Here is a 23,613-nt window from a genome sequence, read left to right on the forward strand (position 1 = left end):
TAAAGAGGCTTAAAGTTCATATTGGCGGAGTGGAAAGATGTGAATTTACATTAAAGAAGACGACCCTTGTCATAGCACCCTATTCGTCTCTCATTTCTATATTTTACATCTCTCGTACTAAGAAATCAATACCATTGAATTTCAAAAATAGTACTGATTTCAATAAAAAAAAACAACATCATAGATTTTAGAAAATGATATTGATTTTTAAAATGTATAGTGTGACGTTGATTTCTAAAATACAACATGAGAGTAGAATTGTTCCTTAAAAATTAGCATAGATTGTTCTTTGAAATTCAATGGTAATATTATTCTTTGAACTTTAAGTGCATTTTATTCGTCTCTAGATCATAATGTAGACCATGAACACATGACATATTTATTTATAGAAATAATATCAAAGAAGTATTAATGTAGCGGAACTTATATTTAAGTGCATCCTATATAATTTACATTATATATATATTTTTAAAATAATTATATTTGGCTTCTTTTTATTTTATAAAACCAAATCGATTTTGCAGGGTGCGTGGTTGGACAAGTAACTGGCGGCTGATTCAGGCAGCTATCGGGTCGTCATCGACCGTCAATCCTCAAGCTGACGGTTGAGAACCTCTTCGGAGACTAAAAGTTCGTGAATATCGAGAGAGCTTCGGCCGCCTCGGTGCCTGCAGATAGCGGCTCGGATAAGGGAGGTGAGAGCTTCAAGGAATGATTGGGAAAGGAAGGGGAACCCTAGCTGTGGATCTCATTCCTGTGGCGAAAACTTAGAATCGCCTCCGATCTCCACCGGCGAGGCTGCATGAGTAGGACGGGAGAGGACGATCGCGGCGGCAAAGGAAGGTTCTTGAAGCATCCATGGTGTTGCTCGCTGCATCCTCTTGGTCACCGTCATCGGCTCAACCGTTCTTCGCCTGTTCTTCTGTCCTACGGGCAGCTTCGGGGCCGGCCTCCGGCCTGTGCGTTATCTCCCTTCGACGGCTGACGTTGAGGCCTCAATGGCACCTCAGTCGCAGGTATATATATATTTTTAAATTAAAAAAGACATTTTTTTTGGAAAAAATATTTTTGATATAAAATGAAGGTTAAAAGTCTGTTGAATTTTTTAGGTCTCTGAACACATTGCGGAACTTGATATTTTGATACTTTATGATTTGATTGGTGTATCTTTCCAAAATGAAAAAAATGGGTGTCAATGATGGAATATCTTGCCAATACCTACAGTTCTTTTTTCTCAATTCGACATGGTGCCGAAGCAACATTCATGCTTCGGCCACCACTGAAACCGAAAGAAATGTAAAAGAAACTTTTTTATGTTAGTCTTTTCTTTTGCTCCCTTTCTCTCTCTCTTTTCATGCGAATCGATGTTATGTGCTTTTGTTGTGCATGGTTTGTGGTTCAGACCATATATTTGAGAGTCTTTTAGTTTCTGAGATATAGGATGAAGTAGAAATGTACACTCATAGACTTGTTGGAATATTAGTTGATAAGTATATGAATACTTGTATGCAATATTGGTGACATAATTTCTCAATTACTGGATCTGATGAAAATTCCGATCTATGTATCAGGTTGGGTACATCCACACCAAAATGTTTCGCCCCAAACATTGACATTGACTGTGAAAATGATGCAGTTGAGGATTCAACTGCAGAAAATCCTAGGTCCTTTTCATCTGGCAGCTTAGTGTCAGTTCATCTCAAGTCAGATATTCTTGGAGCCAACCCTTTAGATTTGTCAGGCAAAGAGGCAGATGCAAATAACCTTTTTACAAAATTGCATGTGTGCTCTCTGTCTCTCTCACTCTGTGGATTTTCAAGCTCGAGCATTTGCATAGAACATATTTTTAGTTTTCTGTTATCTTCTTGAATCATTGACATAAAACTATTATTGTCTCAACTCTCAGGTGTTATCCAAAGTGGAACAAGATGCTCTAGCAGCTACTCCAACACATCCTACTGGTTTATATGGTAAAATCATTTTCAGTTTTCAATTAATTCATGTGCCAGAATCTGGTTTTTAATATATAGATACCTACTCAAACCATCAGCAGATGTTTGTGACTCAAATGTTAAAATCACTTTGAAAGCTAAATCATGTAGATTTCAATCCAATAAGTCCATCTTTGAAATAAAACTCATAGTTGTAATAATATATCGTGAAATAATATGATTCTTACTGAGAGTTAATCTTACATAATTTACTGAATATGACAACACATAACCCACTTCTCTGTCAATTTCAGTAGATTTGCTAGTCTCTAGATAAGTTTGTGTTTCTTACTTTGCCAGTGACATGCTTGAAATAATGTTTAACTTGTTACTGTGATGTTGTAAAAGTACAGCTCTCTATGCTATCTCCTTAGTTGGAAATCTAGTTGAACGACTTTGGAATTTTGTTTGGCCTGCTGCTGTTGCAACTATCTATCCTAATTTGCTTCCTGTTGCTGTTCTGGAGTTCTTCACAAAGGTACGGGTCTGACTTTATCGCATTGTCCAAAGAAGGTTGTAACAAGTTTCAGACTATGCAGCTTACTGTCTTTGTGGGCGGGCCCATGGTTGGTACTCTTCTGGATTATTTTCCAAGAGTTCCTGTGTACCATTGTCTTAATTTTGTTCAGGTATGTACCCTTCTTACATTCTTAACACTTGCAGTCCTCTGTTCATAGTCATAGACATAATTCAAAGTACAGCTTGAGCACGTCTGTTTGCTTACTATTATACTGTTTGTAAATAATTTTGTTATGTCAGACAGCTGCTCAGTTGTTATCAGCTGGGATGATCATTTATGCACTCAACTTGGTAAAGCAAAGCTCTGCATCTTCTGTGCTTCTTCAACCTTGGTTTGTTATCCTGGTGGTTGCTGCAGCAATTGAAAGGCTTGCCGGTTTAGCATTGGGAGTTACCATGGAACGTGATTGGGTTGTTCTGGTAGTTCTTTTAATTGCTCTCATGCTTCTGCTTCTGCTGTTAGTTGATTATCATGAATCTGAATTTGTTTATTCTTATATTATTTTATTGTTTGTTTTTCTAATAGTTGGCAGGCAGAAACAGGCCAGTTGCACTCGCCCAAGCAAATTCTATACTAGGTCGTGCTGACCTTTTTTGTGAGGTAAACATCTGGCTGTTGTCTCACAAGGTCAAATGTTAAGTACTCCACTGTGCTTGCAAGCTATGAACTCAATTGAGTTGACTTGCCAATTTAGAAATTTAGGGTTCTTGGCCATATGAATCTACTGGTTGCTGGCCAGCTTTTACATTCTCACAACAAACAAAATTAGGTTTTCCTTGACTTAGTGCTCAAGACATTTGCTAGCCTTAACTTCTTGAACAAAATGCTGGACCTTTAACTTGATTTGGAACATTGAATTAAGTCTCCTAGTTGAGAATTTCCACTACTAGTACATAAATAACTTAAGTTCAGATGTTAATAATTTACATTTGCTATTGTAAGGAACATTGTACAATGTTTGTTTGCTTGGAATGCATTATAAGTTGACATGTTAAAGAATAAACTTACCTGTCAAGTGAGAAGATGAGGCTGTAGATCCTTCTGCATGTTTCTAGGGAAATGATTACCATACAATTCATGAAGAATTTCATCAGTTTGCAAAGAGTTTCATCAGTTGAATCGATCCATGCATAAGGAGTGCATATTTGAATTGTCTATCATCTATGCATTATGCAAATACATGCTTAGTTAAAGTGAATTCTTCTATATCGTTGGTTTGTTCACTAGTGCCAAATATTTGATGCTGATGTTAAGTGCAATTTTATGCATCTACAGCATTCAATCTGTGAATTTCGTAGCTACTAATCTGCTCTAATAAAACATTAAAGGAATAATTTCAATGCTATGCCAACTTGGTAATTCTCCTGCCCATGTTTGATTTCTGATGCAACTTTAGCACCTGAGAGTTCAATTAACAACTTACTTCAGTTCTCTGTGATGAATATCCTCTTTTAAATTTTGCAGATAGCTGGTGCTTCACTTTTTGGCATTTTGTTGTCGAAATACAATTCAGTGACATGCTTAAAACTTGCATGTGGCATGACGGTGTTTGTCCAACCTGTTCTGGTATATCTTTGTGTGCTTTTGTTCTTTTGCCACTCAATTCTGAATGACATTCTTTATTTCACATCCATCATCTGTTTTGCAGTTTGTCTTGGGCCAGCTGATCAATTCACTTTCCCATGGTGTTCTTGATCTCTCCAGATCCCCTAATATGAAACCTGTTGTCACACCTTTGTTTGATGCATCAGAAATAGGTTAGAGTATTATTAGCAGCATTTATCAACTTTGTTTTATTCTGAAGTGTTAAACATACGAATATCTAACATTCAAGTACTATGCAGTTGGAACAGGGTTGGATGCTTTCAGACAAGGCTGGAAAGAATACAAGCATCAGCCTGTCCTTCCTGCAAGTTTGGCATATGTGTTGCTTTATTTCAATGTTGCTCTAGCTCCTGGTTCCATCATGACAGCATTGCTTGTACATCACGGTAACGAATCAACCCAATGGATCAATCCTGCACTGCTTAGTGGAGACCTATCCTTTTTTGGGTTGCATCTTTTTCAAATTTAATCTGGCGCACACTATTTTTGTTTGGAGTATTGTGTGCAAATGTATTGTTTTTTTGAAATTACTTTAGATAGAATTACTTGGCAATCTAAGATATAAAAATAAGAACGCCAATTACTTCAATGTTGCAACAAATCCCTCTGTAATTGCTAAAATTCGTACCAGAAGTCACAAAGAAATAAGCTGATTCCACCAAATACAGTGTCTGCTTTATGGTCTGGTATCTTGCTAGTTACTAATTTTACCTGAGAATCATTACTTTGGCACTCTTCGAGTCGTCCTCTGTTTGCTTTTGCTTCCTCCTCTGTTTGCTTTTGCTTCGATGAATTTTCTTTAGCTTGGATGAATATGATCCAATAATCAAAGAAATCCTTATCATGGAAATTTAGGTTGTATTTGGTAGAACAGACTTGGGAGAGAAAAAGGTAGGAAAAATTGTAAGAGGGAAATCAATTGTTCAGAATTATTTTGTAGGTAAAGAAATTGAAGGAAAGGAAATTAGGCCTCTTGTTCTATCCAAATTGATCGATCCCATTAAGAAGCTCAATACACACACGTCTCATACCTAATATCCATTTCATGTCATAATCATAGATATTTATTCCTGACTAAATGGGTTGGGTACCAGATAGAACAAAGAAAATGAGAAATTAGATATTTTAATAATTTATATTATTAACTACAGACAATTAAATTAATTTGGGAACCCACTTCCTGAGCTTTTAACTGAAATTCATCATATATCGATTATGGGTATTTACTACTTTATAAAGACTCCTTTAATGGGTTCTTGAACCTGATTAAACGGGACAAATACTCACAAGTATTTCATCAATTGTCATACCTAACCATCACCACAACCATCTCCAACATATATATTCTCTATCCTCAAGTACAATTGGTTGCAAAACATACCTGATTAGCAATTCTGGTTGGATTATTATTTCCTCTTTATCTTGCTTGGTTATCCCTTCTATCATTTCTAGCAATACGTATTCTGTGTTAGAATTCTTGAGTACATATTACTATGTTATTCTTATTCTATATGTTAGAATTATGGAATACATATTCCTATGTTATTCCTATTCTATTTCATTCCCAAAATAATTAACAACTTTATTATATTAGTCTTGTGGATAAGACAGAAAAAGTTAAATATATATCGGGAGGTGAGTTTCATATCTTCCCTTGTTGACAGTCAAGGAAAGTGAGTGGAATGTTACAAGGACAAGCTGTTATGTTCAGGTATTGGAGCTTGAGTATAAGAGGAAGAGTAATTGTTCTATCAAATTTTTTTGTGTTTGAATAGTTCCAAGTATTCAAGCTGTGTTAATATACAGTGAATAGTGCTCCTTATCCTGGTTTAAAGGTGGTTTAATCATCACCACAGAAGTATATCTGTTCTTATTATCTCGAGTAGTTGCTTAACCAGTTGACGAAAATAGCCTTCTCATCCATTATCATAACCACACTAAGGGTGTAGTTCTTCTGATGGTAGCTTTTCTGGTGTCACTGCATATTTTTTTTTAGTTATTTTTTGACTTGGGGGTATAGTTTTGATTTAGCAATCTGTACACCAAATTCAAGTAGTTAATTGTGCTGTAGATGAATGCATTAGATGATTGAATTCTGAACCTCAATATGGCTCCAAGGGGAGTCTGGTAATGGTGTTTAAACAGTACAGTTTATGGAGTGACAAATTTGACTTAAAACTCTAGGTGTGGATGAATACTTGTAAAGATCTTCTAGTTGGATTCAGTTTGATGGTGCTTTTATTTAGAAGATTGCCATGATGAATTGGTTGTTCGCTAAAACATCTACAAATTTTCTTCAGTTGTTGGCTGTGCCGACTAACAAGAATTGACCATTATCATCTAGTTATATGGAGGAAAAACTAGATGTTTGCTAATAAACTAAGTACAATTTGTAATAGGGAGTCAGTGATTAAGTAATTGAATCATATTTTGTTGATAGGACCTTGTATAACTAGAGTCATGTTGGAGTTTTAAGGCTTCGATGAACTATCTGCCTCTGTTCATTCTCACCTATCGTACATTTTTTTACAGGCATCAATCCATCAATTATTGGTGGATTCAGTGGATTGTGTTCTATCATGGGTTTTGCTGCAACATTCATGTCTGCAAGCTTGGTAAAAAGGCTTGGCATACTAAAGGTTGCAGTTTTGCAGTTTCTTGGTTTGTAAGTTTCGAGATCTTTTACTAGAATTTCCAGATAAAAAAGTTCTCTTTTATATAATAATGCCAGGCAGGAGCTGCTGGATTGATGTTTCAAGCATTTTTGCTCACGTTAGCTGTTTCGGTGTATTGGACTGGTTCTATCACTCAGCAAACTAGGCTGCTAATCTTTCTATCTTTAATTGTAAGTATCGAAATATCTCTCTTCGTAACTCGCAACTCTGTCTTAACTCATTGCAGAAACGTTCCGCCCTGCTTATTTCTTGTGTCTGTTTTCAACAGGTGGTTTCACGGTTGGGCCATATATCGTATGATGTTGTAGGAACACAGATTCTTCAAATGGGAATTCCGCCTGCCAAAGCAAACTTGATCGGGATAACTGAAGTCTCGATGGCCAGTCTCGCCGAACTTCTCATGTTTGGCGTTGCAATAATTGCAAACGACGTCGCGCATTTTGGTTTCTTGGCTACACTTTCTGTATCTTCTGTTGCAGTGGCTGCCGCGATATTCTGTCAGTGGCTGGCTAACCCAACGAAGAGCCAGAGGGAACTCTTCCAGTTTGATAGAGGATTTTGACAAAATGTATGACTTCTTCCACATCAACATATCAGCATCTATGTAGATGGATAGAGAGTTGTGCCGTAAATGCTGGAGTTTTCATGCTTCCAGTTTCGTTTCCTGGCTCCGGTTTTGTTTTTTCATATTCATTTTATCTAAGAAGAATTTTCGGCGCGTTTGGCTGAGAATGGCATTCTCTGAAGGTTCTTCAGATGGGAATGAAATGAGTTCCTAACATGGATTAACCCTCCATATCATCTAGCCATGTCTCTGCTTTGTCATTTCGATCGCCGATGGATAGTTTAGCTAGCACAGTTGTAACCAGAGTTCATCGCGTGTACATAACACGTAGAAAACGACATCATCCAAAGGAAATCATCTGATGCTGTGTTACATACCGATTCAAGGAATATAAATTGTGTTTATGATTCAAAACATTGTGTTGGATTGTGTTTTTTGAAATGATTATTCATGTTTGGTTACAAAATTAACATCATGTTAAACTATCTCTCTTCGGATGGATCTAGTGGTTAACGCATGTAGTGTTATTACAATGAGATCTGGGGTTCGAATTTCGGCAAAGTCGAGGTAAATACTTCTCTTATGTGCTAGTCAATATTCCAAATGCTAGTAGTCGTCCGTGATTTATCTCCTCCGTGTTGACCTTGGGACGGGTTGACGGGGGTCTAAGGACGAGCGTATTCATCTTTTATCATAATATTTAAATGTGAATCAATTGTTGGAAGAGATATACTCCATTCTATTGTTGGAAGAGTTGGTTATCTCAATTAAAAATAATCAGGATTGATCCCTTGGATTGAGGGCATTCATCAAAATCGACTGGTCAATCATTTTAAAATTGAATAAATTAAAATTAATTGAATTGATTTTTTTATAATTTTATTATCAAAATTGAATCAATTAAGTTGATGAGTATTGAATTAATTAAATTTATATGAGTTTTAATTTAATGGATTTATAAAATTTAAAATCAAAATTAATTTTAAATTAATTTTAAATTAATTACTTAAACTTTATGGGTTAGAATGATTAATTTGGTTTAATCAAATTTTTACTCACCTCTAATATCAACTGCTATTATTAACCCTACTTCTAAGGACGCTCAACGACTTCCCTCCAAAATTATCCAATCTGTTTCCTTCCCTCCATTACTCACCCAAATTTCAAATATTAATACCGACCCTTCCGTGCCTTTCTCCCTTGCGTTGGCCCCTTCTCCTTCATTCTTTCATTGTGTTTAGCGATGGCTTCTTTCGTCGTCGTCCTCCTCGCCCTCTCCTCCTCCAGCCTCTTCCTTAACCCTGTCACCGGAGTCTGCATCCCTCGCAACGCCTCGATCACCTTCGATTTAGCAGCCTCCCCGGTGGCATCGTCGCCTGAACCGCAGAGTGTTCAGGGGCCATCCAAACAACAAGAGGCTTCAGCTCCAGCGGCACAGGATGATTCTGTTTTTCCGGTTGGTGGCGGCTTCGGCGACGGCCATCTCTCGCTGCCTCCCCTCCTCCAAGCGGCGGTGGCCTCGCTGTGCCAGAAAACCGACTACCCGGATCTGTGCTTGTCATCGGCGCAGCAGTTCCTGTCGGCCAGCGCCGGGTGGCAGGTGGACGCGGCAACGTTTCTGAAGGTGCAAATGGCGGCGTGCCGAGCGAGGGTGGAGGCGGCGAAGGGAGAGGTGGCGGCGCTGCTGAAGCAGCCAGGAACGACCGCGCGGGTGGCGAGCACGCTCCAGGTGTGCGCCGACAGCTACGATGACGCGTTCGACAACCTGGACGCGGCCGGCAACGCCGTGGCGGCGCGCGACAAAGACACCGTCAACATCATGCTCTCCGCCCTCGTCGACGACTTCGCCACCTGCGAGGACGGCTTCACCGAGATGCAGGACACCTCGCCGCTCTCCGCCGTCGACGACGCGCTCTCCAAGCTCGGCAGCAATTGCCTCGCCATCGCCGACTTGATCTAAATGAACTTGAATTGAAGAAAATTAAACAGAAATGAAAAAAAGTTGACTGAATCGTTCATCTATTTGAATCTGGATTTATTTTTATTCGATTGAAGATCTCAAACAGTTTCTATGATTAGATAACGATCGAATTTACACGCTCATTTCTCTCTGTTCACAATCTGTTCGCTTGGAATTTTTATTTGTTTCTTTCATCGGAGTTTAATTCTACCGGCCACATGGATAAACACGAAGCGGTACGTCAGTCGACGCCATGGCGGCCATGGCCGGGTGTGTCGGCCGCCACGGGTCTTCCTCCACCAGGCAGTGCAGCGACCGCAGCGTCTCCGTCAGCCGCTCCGCCTCCGCCCTGAGCGCGGCGTTCTCCGCCTCCATCCTCCGGTGTTGCTCGCTCAGCGCCTCCACCTGATCCACCGCCCTTCCATTCTCTTTCCTCAGACGCGCCGCCGCGTCCAGGAGCTCCTCCAAATGCCGCTGCTTCCGAATCCGCGACCGCTTCGCCGACTCCCGGTTGGAGAGCTTCCTCTTCTGGTTCCGGTCGTCCATCGCCGACTACAACTCCAGCACTTGCTCACCTCTATTTATACGATTTGGCAGCCAAAGGCCGCGGCTTTTAGTTCACGAGAAGACGTAGAACCAGTGGAGGAACACGACGGAGAAGGATTGGATGCGGTGGAGATGGGACGTGACGCTCATAAAGCTCAGAGACCTGCCATCGATTTGATGTCTCGCAAAACCAGGAAAAAGACGAGATTTTGAAACAGGAACGTCAAAGAAGAGACGATCTAGAACCTAACCCACCCTCAAAGATTTGATTTTGGAACAGGGATTTCATGGAACGTGAGGCTCATAAGGAACAGAGCCTTGCTATTACTGGAACTTCGTTTGACGCCATTGGCGCACCAAAGAGGGCACCTGTGACGGCTAAATCAGGAAACGCCGCCGCCGGAATGTCTCACGCACACGCCCTGAAATGGAAAAGAATTAGGAAACGCTCGGTGGAAGAATGATGAGAGCTGAGAGATCACAATGATTTATAGAAGGCAAATTGGGAAAATGGAACGTATGGATACAATTATTCAGTTATATATTACTTTAATTTCAGAAGATTAGAGTTTATGGATGAGGACGTGAAGGTTTGGACCGGATAAGTTGCTGAAACTTGAAGGAGTATTATGATTTGATTACGACAAGACTCTTGGTGGCGGATGATGTTTGTTTGACCAAATGACGGTTTAATTAAATTATCCATCACTGCCTAATTTAATTAGGATTAAGGACAGAAATTAATATCCTCGAATATTGGAAATGAACTCACCACTGAGGATTTGTATAAAGGAATATATTAATTTACACGAGAGCGACAGGAGCACTCCACCTTCCCCGGTCAACTAAGTTCATCTGGCTCGCGATAAGAACGATCCGAAGGAAAATTAAAAAATTGTCCTTTTGGCTTTCCGTCTAGTAGTGTTGGCTCTGAATTTAAGCAAGAATTTTTTTACTAGACAATTGATCAAAAACGCACATTTAAAACTATGGAAATTTAAAAGGCACACTTAACTTTTAAATTTTCTAAGGGACGTATTTCCCAATCTACTACTCTGTTACATTTAAAGAACAGTACGACTATCAACACTATTTTATTTTAATATTGTTCTTTCAAATACAACGTAAATTGAGAAACAATTGGTCCATTGTTGATCTTTATCTAGTGGCCATTTTAATTATAACGATTTTAACTGCTCGATTGTTACTATAAGTAATAATTGTTGAGAGATCGTTATAAGGATCGTGGCACGTTAGTGTGGGACCATTACTAAAGAGATTGGGAAATTATGTTGAGTGAAAAACTTAAAAAGCAGTATAAAATAATAAGACTCTAATAGAGCTCAAGAAGCAATCATTAGAAGATAACTCGGAGAAGAGCACTGTTCTTGCTCGAAAGTGGAGAAGATGATAAGCTAAGAAAATAGCTTAAAGATAGATGAAGTGAATATTTCATGTGATCTTGCAATACAAGAGGCATTAGTATCGGGCTGTAAAGGAGCTCTCCACATTATTCCTCCAATAATCAAGTCAGTTTTCAATGAAGTAGAAAGTAATAAGAATGTGAAGATTGTGCAGAATGATAAAGTTGTGCATGCCTCAGCATATAAATGAGAATTCCTTTTTATAGTGTTATTATAGTATTTACGCACGTATCTCAAAGCAGACACGTGTTCCCAATCATCCTAGGAAAAGACAAGTCCAAAAGTTTCTCTAATACCTTTCCTTAAGCAAACATGCAAATCCATGATGTGACAGGCTGGAAGCTTCTATCGTATGATTCACTTACGGAACATGCTCTATTGTCAGTGACATAAACCTCCAAAAGAATACTAGGAGATACTTAGGTGGGTCCCGCTATAGGTCGATCGATGGTCGTTCGATCGAGACGTGCCCCGCTTGGTTGTGCTGATCAAAGCATTCTCCCTTTACTTAGCTTTCTCATACCGGAGGGTTCCTCCCCCAACCGAACATGCCACCTGCTTGACAGGGACGGTGGTTGGGAGATGAACTATTTGTTTATCTCGTAACCTTATGATGTCGGCTTAGCCTTGCTCACCCATCTAGGAGTGCAGTCCATTTGGCCATAACTCAACCGTTCGACTGACCTGATCTGTTTTGTGGACAACTTTCTTAACTTTGATCTCTATGTCAATCGGTCTATCCTATTTTGACCCATCATTAGTTGGGCCTCCTTTTCATCACCGGATTAGAAACTAAATAGAGTTTTCAAATCTAAAACTATTGGTTATTTGGATGAAATTATTGAGTATTTTTCGATTTATTTGGATTATTAATAGAAAAAATTTTATAGGACTGAAGGTATCGTCTTCTCTGAATAAATTGATTTGAAGAATTAAATATTTAAATTATTATAAATAAATAAATAATAAATAGAAAGATAGATAGAGATTTTAAAAAATTATCCTTTATGGTTGGTGGCATTTATTCACAAAAACCCATAAAAGACGCTAACGTGTTGACTTAGTCCGAGAGGATTAGCCTTTACTCAAGGTCACTGAATATTAAAGTGATATGTTGGCCTAGTGACATGGAGTAAGGTTTTTAGATAAAATATCTTTTGATCAATTTAATAACATTCTAATAAATAATATACAAATTAAAATATTTTGTTGTTTTTATTTATTGATAAGGTATCACTATTTTATTTACTTGTTGAGACCTAAAAGAAATATTTTATATAAATTTCATGTTTTTAAATTTGTAGTTTAAAATTAATATTTTTTTCTCTCTATCCTTTCTACAATTTTTTTCAACCAAATTTAATCATATTAAGAGATTATTGGTACAATAATCCTCGGATCAAGATTGACCAATCTAACTAAGCTAGAGTGAGTTTGAGTTTTGGATATTTGGATAATATGTGGAACAATAGGTGAGAAGATATCAAATGGTCAAAGTTTATTAGATATTTGACCATATATGAAATGGAAGTCAAATAGGTCATGGAAAACTCGATACTTGACTGAAAAGTCCTAACTAAAAGTTAGATAAAATTAAAGTCCTAACTCAATGGTTAGGCCAAGTCCAAGTGGATCAAAGAAGATCGTAGTTAGCAAAGAAAAGTCCTAACTGCAGTTAAGTAAAGGAAATTCCAAGAGGGTTAAGGAAGATTATATGTTGGCAAAGAAAAAACCTAACTGAGATTAGACAAGAGGAAAATTCAAGTGGATTAAGGAGGATTGCACTTGGTGATCAGAAGTCCAATAGAAAGTACAAGAGAAAGTCCACATGGGTTAAAATGTTTACAATGGACACTTGGTGAAGAAGTCCCAACATGTTATGGTTGACTAGAGGTTGGGCAAGGGAACCCTAGATTCAAGTCAAGTGAGTTAGGATTGGGTAATCGATTAGGCCAAAGCCAATTGATGAATTGATAGATTGAGAGTTATATGTTGTGAAAGAGAAGGCTGAATCAATTAGTCAATCGATTAAGCATTCACAAATCGATTGGCTAATCGGTTGGAGGCCTAAATCGCAAGCACAAAGAAGTGCTAAATCGATTCAACCCTCCAATCGATTAGGCAATCAATTGGGGAGTTGATTTTGTCACGAGGAGCTTAATCGATTCAGCGATCGATTGAAGGGGTTTCTTCACGATGAACAGTGAATTGCGTAATCGATTAGGTTATTGATTAAAGCCTGAGAATTGATTAGTCAATCAATTAAGCAGTATTTTATTGTAAGAGAAGGAATCAATTGAGGCAATTGATTAAGACTATAGATACGACAAGTAAGGTGGGACCCCCGAAGTTGGGTTCGACATCAAGAAAGTTGGTTGATATGATGGTCAAAATCAAGAAGGGGTCAACTCTCGGGTGGTATCGATGTCATGCTGAAATGAGTCCAGTGTCACCACCGAGTGCTCTGGCCGATTGGATTAAAGGACCGACTTGATACGCTAGGTACATCACTCGGTTGAACCGAACTTTATATTCAAGTATAGCTACTGAGTGCAAGATGAACCCTTGGAATAAAATCCGATCAAAATATTATCCGAGCGGATGTCGAATCCCCGACATAAACCTGGTCGACTTAAAGGCTGGTCAGACTTACCAACCTAGGTCTCCACTTCTCAAGAGCATAACTTCCAGCATATACCCGGTTAGCCCCAGCGCCGGCTGGACATTTGGGACACATTTCCCCACATGAGCAGACTCCTAATCTATAGTTAGTCGATCCAGAGCCAGTCAGACTCTCTCTAGGAGATAGCATTGTCAGAATCGCTTGGCGCCATCTTCTTCCAGCTCAGAGTCTTCACACGGTTGACATCGAAGCCACCTCGACACCACCATATCCAGCGTGCTATCTCCCCTACTTTTAGATAGGATCAAATTTGGCACTGTTTATTAGAACTTCACCCAAATCTAAAATATGAAGATGGAAGAGGCTGGAAGACTCACTACCATTACCTTATCATAAGAAAACTTGGAGCTCCTAATAGTTGCCCAAGCGCAGAAATAACAAGCAGTAATCGGATGCCCTTTATAGAACAACTTTGCTGCGTCAATATCGGGCCCTCACACCGAACGAGGGACCCGAGTGGTCAAGTTATAAGCGAGTCCAAGACTCTTGTGCCGCTCGGTCAAGTTATAAGCGAGCTTGTCCTCACGCTCAAGTTCTAGACTCACATGTCGTTCAGTCGAGTTATAAGCGAGTTTGCTCTCGCGCCTGTCCCAAACCTTCATAGCGACTGGTCAAGTTATAAGCGAGCATGCCCTCGCGCCTATGTTCCAAGACATTTAGGTCATATACTGTACCTCTACTCTCCAAGGCATTCGAGTCATACACCATGCCTCCAGACTCTCGTGTTGCTCGGCTAAGTTATAAGCGAGCATACTCTCGAGCCCAAGTTTTAGAATCTCGTGCCAATCGATCAAGTTATAAGTGAGCTCGCACCCATATTCCAAGGCATTCAAGTCATACACTGGACCTCCACTCTTCAAGGCATTCAAGTCATATGCTGTGCTTCCAGACTCTCGTGCCGCTTGATCGAGTTATAAGCTAGCATAATCTCTTGCCCAAGTTCCAGACTCTCATGCCGATTGACCGAGTTATAAGTGAGCTTGCTCTCACACCCATGTTCTAAGGCATTCAGATCATACACTGTGCCTTCAATCTTCAAGACACTCAGATTATACACTATGCTCATGTTCCAGACTTTCATACCGCTTGGTTGAGTTATAAGTGAATCTGCCCTCACGCCCAAGTTCCAAACTTTCGTGCCGCTCAGTAGAGTTATAAGCAAGCCTACCCTCATGCCCAAGTTCTAGACTCTCGTGTCATTCGGTCAAGTTACAAGCTAAGCTACCCTCGTGCCCAAGTCCTAGACTCTCGTACCGCCTAATCGAGTTATAAGCGAGTATGTTCTCATGCCCAAATCCCAGACTCTCATATCGTTCGACCAAGTTATAAGAGAGTCTACCTTCACCCCTATTCTCAACTCTTACCACAAATTGTAAATATTCAAATGGGTAATGCTCCAAGCATAAAACTCAAATGGCAGAAATAGGATCGAGTGTCCAAGCTAATGACATTAAAGAACACAAGTGTCTAGTCAGTCGAGCTTGCAGTCTCCTTCAACTAGATTTAAAGGGAATGCTAGTGATACAACGAGTAAAGTGGGACCCTCAAAATTGGGTTCAACATTAAGAAAGTCAACTGATATGGTGGTCAAAGTCAAGAATGGGTTAACCCTCGGGTCGTATTGATGTCATGCTGAAATGAGTCTAGTGTCACCAGCGAGTGCTCTGGCTTATCTGACTAGAGGTTCAACCAGATATCATAGGCACATCACTCGGCTAGACTAAACTCTATATTTAAGTATAGCTATCGAGTGCAAGATGAACCCCTGACATAAAATTTGACTAGACATATTGTCCGAGTGGATGTTGAATCCCCGCCATAAACCCGGTCGGCTTAAAGGCCGATCGGACTTACGGGACCTAACTCCCCACTTCTCATGAGCATAACTCCCAACATATAGTCGGTCAGCCCCCTAATCTACAACCGGTCGACCCAGAGCCGGTTGAACTCTCTCTAGGAGACAACATTGCCAGAATCGTAACAACATGTTAGGGAATATGCTGTTATCCTAACATATACATATAACGGAACCTTCTTCTAACCAGGGAAAAGCTACTGTACATCCTTCACTACATGACATATTCTGATACTAGATATTCTCTGCCGCCTCATTAATTGCGGAGGTTATGAAGGTGGTATAAAAAAGGGGGCGCAAGGTCTCACGAGCACAATTTATCAATTGATCTACTATTCATTGTCTTCCATTTTTCGCTTGGCTACTATTCTGACTTAAGTGTCGGAGTATTTATATTAGGAACTTCTTCCCCAGTTCTTGCTCTAACGTTTCCATCGACTCTATCTGCGGTGTATGTAGGTCCACAGCTCCTAGCTCCAGAATCCCTTGACGCCATCTTCTTCCAGCTCAGAGTCTTCGCACGGTTGACATCGAAGTCATCTCGACACCACCATAGCCAACGCACGATCTCCCCTGCTTTCAAACAGGATCAACCATGCTAATCGATTGGAATAATCAATTAAGGTCTTTTGTAAGAGAATAAAGAGTTTGGGAATTAATTGGGTAATCTATTAAGGCTTTCTGAATTCATTGAGATGGCTCATCAATCGATTAGGATTAAAAAAAAGAGTTATTCTGTAGGTTGTTGGACGGTTGGATGACGTGACAATGGATTAGGGAAAAATCTAATCGATTAGAGGCGTCAAGTGAACCCTAGAAAAGAGTTTTCATGAAGGTTTGAAGCTAGATTGCTCTCGCACACTCTCTGCCAATTCTTGAACTCTTGGAAAACAAGTGTTACTACACTTTCCAATGATAAAGACATCTACAAACTACAAGAGATCAAACAAGGTATTTATTGTATTGTATATTTATTTTCTTATTATATTTTCTTATTATGAGTATATACGAGGTTTCTTCACTTCCGATTTACTTTAGAAAATGAGTATTTTCATAGTGCAGTGTATGCACTATGTGGATCTTTGGATTAATCATCTTAAGTAGATGAATATCAAATAATTCAAGATGTTAATATTGATTTAAGTTTTTTCGCTACAACAAATAACTGAGATAAAATGATTGGAGTTAATCATCCCTCTAACTCATAAAAAAAAAAATTACAAGTCTGACTAATTCCAGAAATAGACGACATTCATCTTAGAAGTTTATTTAAAGAAAAATTATCTCTATTGTATTCGAACTGTCTTTATTTATTTTCCTAAATCTTTCATAATCTCTCTATTTATTATGGGAGTAATAGTAATATTTTTTTAAAAAATATGACAAATAAAGATAAGTATTATCAAAACTGAATTAAGAGACTACATCGCAGATACCAATAGATGCAGCATCCAATTGAACCTTCAAACCATCCAGAAACTTCAGACGAAATTGTAAAGCGAAAAGGAAATAACTTCACTAGAGAATAAAAGTCGACTGTAAATATAAAAATAAATGTTCTAAATGAATAAATTAAACTAATTTAATAGAAATTATAATAAATTTTATTTGTCAAAAAAAATAAAAATAAAATCTCTAATTGATTAGGGATTAGTACTTTTAAATTTATTTTAGATATGTTAATCTTGATTTTATTTTATTTTTTATTTTTTATCGTGAAGAATCCAACTTGAAAGTTATCCTCAATTTATTTTTTAAAAAATTATTTTCTTTTCTGAGTTATTTCCTCCTTTGTTTTACTAAATTAATTATAATGTAAAAAATAAGAAATGAATTAAGTTTCATCCATCAATTATTATTTTGGACTAAATGATAAAGATAATAATGTATCTATTTTCGGAAAATTAACTTTCATAAATAATAATAATAATAATAATAATAATATAAAAATATCTAGATTATTCAGAAGGAAATTATTAGTAATCATGTAAATAAATAAATGCCTATTTTTGATGAATTCTATTGGCGGCATTTTGGCTTTAAAACCTACCTAATAAGCTGTTGTTGTACGCTATGTAAGGTCAACACGTCGATTCTCCACGTGGCTCTATTTCATTGGTCATGTGGTTCCTAGAGAAGATTTATTTGGTAAGCCGCTCGCGGAGTAAAGTTACCAGGAAGTTACCAGAACCCGTAATTTCTCTCTATATATATCCAGTTGTTCGATCGGGAGAAGTAGAGTCCACGAGGAATGGCGATCTTGAGAAGTCGTTTGCTGGTAGCTGCCCTAGCGACAGTTCTCGCCGTCGCTTCGATCTGCTCCGCCGAGGTCTACTTGGAGGAGCGATTTGACGGTATGCACTCATCTCTGGTCTATTGGCGATATGGGATCTAGTGTAATCCTTCGATCTCGATCCGCATTTCTTACCTCGCAGGGTTTGAAATTTTTTTCCCATTCAGTTTTTCCTGTTTCTAATTTTTAATAGTTGGGTCGTTTCTGATGCTTGGATCAACCTCTTGTAGAAAGTTCTATAATGGTTTCGATTGTCTGTATCTTGGTTTCACTCTGTTCCAACTTCCATGTGTGAGGCAGTTGGAGCGAAGATTACAGAATTATAGTTGTTTCTTAAATTTCGTTGACCTTTTTCAGTCTTTTAGTTTAGTCGGGAAGTTCCTAGATTTATCTTTTATGAGATTTCTGTTATTTTAAATTGCAGGTTTTTGTTTCATTGTGGATCTTATAGGATTGTCGTACTCGTTTTTATTGTCTGGAAATAGAATTATGAAAAAATTTTGATAGATCACGTGGACTTTTGCATGCAATGTTAGAACGTTTGCTTGAGTTCCTTATCAGAACGAGAAGTGTTTGAATTTGTAATGCTTATTCTTAGCAAGCCTTTTGGTGTCTTTGCACTGTCTGTATTTGTCACCGTTTGTTTCTTCCTCCTTTTGGGTTCTGATAGTACTGTTTGCCGAAGCAAAATTTGTATAGTCTAGTTTACTTATGAAAAAGAAATTAGAAGATCCACACATTTCAATAAGTTCTTTATTCACTTATAATATCCAAGATGGGTGGGAGAATCGGTGGGTCAAATCTGACTGGAAGAAGGATGAAAACATGGCTGGAGAATGGATCTACACTTCTGGAAATTGGACAGCCGATGCTGAAGATAAAGGTACTGCTATGTTGTCAAATCTCATTTTTCTTTGTTAATAAAGTACTGCTCAAACCGCCACAGACTCACAGTTTTTTCTGCCTGCAGGAATCCAAACCTCTGAAGACTACAGATTCTATGCCATTTCAGCAGAGTTCCCTGAGTTTAACAACAAGGGCAAGACATTAGTATTCCAATTCTCAGTAAAACATGAACAAAAACTTGACTGTGGTGGTGGCTACATTAAATTGCTTAGTGGTGAAGTGGATCAGAAGAAATTTGGTGGAGATACTCCTTACAGGTACTATTAATCATTCTCTGTATACTGGTTCTCTATTTTATTATGATGTTTTTTTGTTGATAATCTAACTTGCTCCTCTGCGTCTGGAATTTGCAGTATCATGTTTGGACCTGACATCTGTTTGCATAGCACTAAAAAGGTTCATGCCATCTTTTCACGTGATGGGAAAAACCACTTGATTAAGAAAGAAGTTCCATGCAAGACTGATCAACTAACTCATGTGTATACTTTCATCGTCCATCCTGATGCTACATACAGCATTCTTATTGATAACAATGAGAAGCAAACAGGTAGCTTGTATGATGATTGGGATATTCTTCCTAAGAAGCAAATCACGGACCCTGATGCCAAGAAGGTGAGTGCTATCTACCAATTGTCCATATGCTCTCTAGTATGTGTAACATTCATTTGATTTGGTTGTGTTATGTTGCAGCCTGAAGATTGGGATGACAAGCAGTACATCCCTGATCCAGAGGACAAGAAACCTGAGGTAAATAAAACTCTGCTCAGTTGGCATGCTTCACTTTCTTTTTTTGTCAGTTGTAGGCAAACATGATCAAATCCCTGAATTAGAGTTTGATATTTGCTTTGGGGATTTCTAATGTCTTTCTACTTAATCGTTAACTTGTTAGTATAACGGAAAACCTAAGGTTTGATTTACTTTGAATGAGAACGTATAAGTCACACAGGATACGGAATTACAAAACTAAGGTTTCAAATTTTGTACTTGGAGTATAATAACATATAAAGTACAACAAATTCAAGTCCACTGCAAAATTGAAGTCCAGAAATTACTTGTAATGTCACAACAGCTTATATTTTCTGCATCTGTTGCTTGCATTCCATGTGTGTTTTAAGATCATCTTCTATTTAGCTTGATCTATACCTTTAACTATGCTAAGCAATCTTAACTTTGTTATTGAAGGGGTACGATGATATTCTCAAGGAGATTACTGATCCTGATGCTAAAAAGGTAAAATTTGTCAGGTTTCTTTGTTTGTGAGTGTTATTTCCTGTGCCAATATTTTCTATTTTTGTTACATGACTGGCTTATCTACAGCCTGAAGATTGGAATGAAGAAGAGGATGGTGAATGGACAGCACCGACCATTCCCAACCCTGAATACAAGGGGCCCTGGAAGCAAAAGGTTTACATATTACTGGTTAGTTAGATTTGCATTAGAACAAGGACATGAAATTCTAATTTGTTTGTTTTTCTTATTAATAGAAAATTAAGAATCCCAATTACAAGGGGAAGTGGGAGGCACCATTGATTGATAACCCTGGTATTTATAATATTTATATTTCACTTCGGAAGTTTTGAGTATGTCCACATTTGCGATTTGATTTCATTTGCTATCTGTCTTCCTGCAGATTACAAGGATGACCCTGATATCTATACCTATCCCAATTTGAGATATGTAGGCATTGAATTATGGCAGGTTGATTTACTCCCCAGTCCGATAGACCCAAATTCCCAGTTGCCTTTTTTTTTTGTCAATCTGAATATCTTATTTGCCTATGTGCTTTTTAGGTGAAATCTGGAACTCTGTTTGATAACATTCTGGTCTCTGATGATCCTGAATATGCCAAAAAATTTGCTGAAGAAACATGGGGCAAAAATAAGCTTGTGGGTTCCAAAAAATAATTGTTATAAGATCTTATTTGGCATGCTTCCTTGCAGTAGAATCCCTAATTTTATTTTTGGATCTCTCTTGCAGGCTGAAAAAGCAGCATTTGATGAAGCTGAGAAAAAGAAGGAAGAGGAGGTATTATTTGATATCCTTAACCATCAACCTTTCCAATTTGAAGCTTTAGACAATATTATCAAATATTTGAATAATTCATCTAGTCTTTTGCACTTTTAATTCATGCAAGTGATACTAGTGCAAAATAGATCGACGCCTATTACCATAAATAATGTTTTTCTTGGGCAAAGGATGGGGGGTATGCCTACTGATTTTGTAGGAATTCCATTTCATTGGCCCATAGTTAAAACACCTAAATTTGTTATAATCATCTTTACGAGGATCTCTTATTTCTTTGTGATTATGATTTTGTTTAAATTTTATAGGGTGTGTATTTATATTATTCTACCTTTCTATTACAAGTCATCTCATCTTACATAATAGTTTAATGCTTGGTAAACTACCCGTGTAGTCGGTCTGAAATAGTTGAGACTCAAGTTTGTCTTTTTTGTTAACTATATTTATTACTTGCTAGGCAATATGTATTATTCCTAACCAACAATTGTGTTTGGGCAGGAATCTAAAGATGATGAGTCAGATATAGAAGTAAGATTCAAATTCACTTTTTCCTCCATTCTCGTATCTTCTCCACAATTTTTTTTTATGTCACTTAATGATATCCTTGAAATAAACAGGATAAAGATGAAGATGATGCAGAGTCTGATTCAGATGCGGAAGAAAAGGAAAAGGAGACTGCTCATGTAACATTCTCTTTATCCTAATGCCTGTTTGATAATAATTCCATCAACTGTTATAGAATTGTAGTCATTTTATTTCTTAAATTTTCTCAATGACGCTAACAATTTGTTCATTTGATTGTTTCAGGATGAGCTTTAGATGTCGAGGTTGTTGCAAGTTAGCTCATGCACAGTTACTGGAGTTCTCTTAATCGATCTTATTTAGTCAGTGAACTTTTAGTGCCCTTGGGGATTTCTCTTGCTGTATTTGAGCTAGGCATGAAATGTTAGATGCATTGAACTTCAAGTAATTGGCAAGAATTTTGATTATTGTCACCGTAATTTCTCTCAATGAAATGTTAGATGCATTTAACTTCAACCATGGCTTCTGAAAACGTTGCAGTTTTTGCACTGGACGTTAATCTGTCGAGTTGACCTTTCTTCGTACTTAAAAATTATGTTTACCAAGTCAAATATAAATTTTGTATGCACGGTGAATAAATTATAAAGCATCTAACCACAAAAAATAAAAAAAAATAAAAAAAATGATAATCTCAGTTAACCTCATTAACTATCTCAATAATTATGATTTATATCAAATCTTCATAAGGTGCCAAAAACATATATAGCTAGAACAATTATTTCTACTTATGATTTATCTTTTATGAACTATGTTGAAAATTTAAATTTTATTTAAAATTTAAATTTTTTTATAATAAAATTTTGAGGTCGACGATATTTAGTAAATCACGATTTCATTGGAAATTTATAAAAATAAGAGATCTTAAAAAATTAAAAATAATGTTTTTTTGGCAATTTATTTTGAACGTAGGTTATGTGTTTTGATTTTACCCCTCTTTATTTAAACCGAACCAAATAAAAATTTAATTATTTATCAAATAATTTATATAAAAGTTATTGATCACCTTATTTTTTTAAAAAAATTATGTCATTAAACTCATGATCATGTCTTAAAGTTATTCATATTTTTTTAAATTTAAATTTTTAATAACAATTTTTAAAAATAAAAATATAGAAGATGGTTAATAAAAAATATATAAAATTAAAGGAATGTTAATAAAAATAAAATATATTTTTATTATTATTTTATAAATATTTTTTAATAGCTCAAACTTTTAAAGAAAAAATTAAAATTAAATAACTAAAAATTAAAAATTACTTTGATGTTAGTTTCTAAGGATCAACAGTACTGTGGTATTATTATTTGATGAACAAAATTACTATGGTGTTGAAACTTTAAAAACCTTTTGAGCATCGTTCAAAATGACTCTAAGCTGATAACTTAAGGTATATTTGGACTTAGGGACATTACATAAATCTAACGGAGTAGGAATGAGTCTAATTAGAGCTTATTAAATCCTTCAATGAGTTTTGATAAAATCACTGATGGATTTAGGGTATTTGGATTTTTAAAAACTTGTCATGAAATTAACGCGATGAGTATGGAGAAGGTTTATATGGTGGGTGATCCGGGTATTGCCTGAGGGTAGAGAATGAAATTAGAGAGGGAAGAGAGGGTATTTGGGTCTTTTGGCATATGAAGGTTAGGGTGGAGGCGGGGGATGTGGTTCGTGTTTTAAGGGGATCTGCCGTCACCGCCAAAAAAGAGAGGGGGGGAGCTCGAGGTTTTTTCCGCCGTCGGGACCAGGGTCGTGGGTCTCCGCCATCGCCTCTCCTCTCCTCCTCGCGTCGCCGGCCTTCGGCCCCTCTGGCCATCCCTCTTATTCCTTCTTCCTACTTGTGCCGCCTTCGTTGCCGGCCATGCTAGGCCCTCGCCGATGACATGGAGGAGCCGCCATCTCTAGCGTGCGTACCCGCTGCCGCCTTCTCCCGCGGCCGCTGCCGCCGCCTCCTGCGGCCGCCAGCCGCTGCCATTACCGCCGTCGAC

The 23,613-nt window shown here is 37.7% G+C and overlaps 4 protein-coding genes across 5 annotated transcripts; 3 read left to right on the plus strand and 1 right to left on the minus strand.

The window, feature by feature from the left end:
* The first annotated feature begins 536 nt into the window (after positions 1-536).
* On the plus strand, positions 537-7,509 carry LOC122041782 (solute carrier family 40 member 2, chloroplastic-like). 2 transcript variants are annotated; one of them, XM_042601584.1, is made up of 13 exons: positions 537-1,016; positions 1,572-1,782; positions 1,907-1,970; positions 2,345-2,469; positions 2,531-2,620; positions 2,751-2,930; positions 3,037-3,111; positions 3,976-4,077; positions 4,160-4,268; positions 4,356-4,502; positions 6,649-6,755; positions 6,848-6,961; positions 7,060-7,509. In XM_042601584.1, exons 1-13 carry the CDS (start codon positions 859-861, stop codon positions 7,351-7,353), a joined length of 1,776 nt encoding a protein of 591 aa, XP_042457518.1. In that variant the 5' UTR covers positions 537-858; the 3' UTR covers positions 7,354-7,509. The 2 variants fall into 2 exon arrangements, with proteins under 2 accessions (XP_042457518.1, XP_042457519.1); XM_042601585.1 differs by lacking the exon at positions 1,572-1,782 and having other exon boundaries at positions 859-1,016.
* Positions 7,510-8,599: 1,090 nt separating this feature from the next.
* Positions 8,600-9,316, plus strand: LOC122043858 (pectinesterase inhibitor 12-like). Its single transcript, XM_042604427.1, has one exon. The coding sequence runs from the start codon at positions 8,600-8,602 to the stop codon at positions 9,314-9,316; it is 717 nt and encodes a 238-aa protein (XP_042460361.1).
* A 207-nt stretch (positions 9,317-9,523) lies between these two features.
* LOC122043859 (bZIP transcription factor 53-like) lies at positions 9,524-9,862 on the minus strand. Its single transcript, XM_042604428.1, has one exon. The coding sequence runs from the start codon at positions 9,860-9,862 to the stop codon at positions 9,524-9,526; it is 339 nt and encodes a 112-aa protein (XP_042460362.1).
* An 8,187-nt stretch (positions 9,863-18,049) lies between these two features.
* On the plus strand, positions 18,050-22,046 carry LOC122041783 (calreticulin-like). Its single transcript, XM_042601586.1, has 14 exons — positions 18,050-18,178; positions 18,893-19,000; positions 19,088-19,280; positions 19,377-19,635; positions 19,714-19,770; positions 20,206-20,253; positions 20,341-20,427; positions 20,508-20,565; positions 20,654-20,721; positions 20,814-20,909; positions 21,001-21,048; positions 21,544-21,573; positions 21,663-21,728; positions 21,853-22,046. Exons 1-14 carry the CDS (start codon positions 18,076-18,078, stop codon positions 21,862-21,864), a joined length of 1,233 nt encoding a protein of 410 aa, XP_042457520.1. The 5' UTR covers positions 18,050-18,075; the 3' UTR covers positions 21,865-22,046.
* The last annotated feature ends 1,567 nt before the right edge of the window (positions 22,047-23,613 follow it).

This window comes from Zingiber officinale, chromosome 2A (genome assembly GCF_018446385.1).
Source record: "Zingiber officinale cultivar Zhangliang chromosome 2A, Zo_v1.1, whole genome shotgun sequence".
Lineage (NCBI taxonomy): Eukaryota > Viridiplantae > Streptophyta > Magnoliopsida > Zingiberales > Zingiberaceae > Zingiber > Zingiber officinale.

What these genes read in the sequence shown, in the direction of transcription:
- LOC122041782 (XM_042601584.1), top strand. Translation starts at nt 859, where the DNA reads ATGGTGTTGCTCGCTGCATCCTCTTGGTCACCGTCATCGGCTCAACCG. An exon ending in GTTTGATGCATCAGAAATAG is followed by an intron (nt 4,269 to 4,355) that starts GTTAGAGTATTA and finishes AGTACTATGCAG; the next exon opens with TTGGAACAGGGTTGGATGCT. An exon ending in AAAGGCTTGGCATACTAAAG is followed by an intron (nt 6,756 to 6,847) that starts GTTGCAGTTTTG and finishes TAATAATGCCAG; the next exon opens with GCAGGAGCTGCTGGATTGAT.
- LOC122043858 (XM_042604427.1), top strand. Translation starts at nt 8,600, where the DNA reads ATGGCTTCTTTCGTCGTCGTCCTCCTCGCCCTCTCCTCCTCCAGCCTC.
- LOC122043859 (XM_042604428.1), bottom strand. Translation starts at nt 9,862, where the DNA reads ATGGACGACCGGAACCAGAAGAGGAAGCTCTCCAACCGGGAGTCGGCG.
- LOC122041783 (XM_042601586.1), top strand. Translation starts at nt 18,076, where the DNA reads ATGGCGATCTTGAGAAGTCGTTTGCTGGTAGCTGCCCTAGCGACAGTT. An exon ending in ACCATTGATTGATAACCCTG is followed by an intron (nt 20,566 to 20,653) that starts GTATTTATAATA and finishes GTCTTCCTGCAG; the next exon opens with ATTACAAGGATGACCCTGAT. An exon ending in TAGGCATTGAATTATGGCAG is followed by an intron (nt 20,722 to 20,813) that starts GTTGATTTACTC and finishes TGTGCTTTTTAG; the next exon opens with GTGAAATCTGGAACTCTGTT.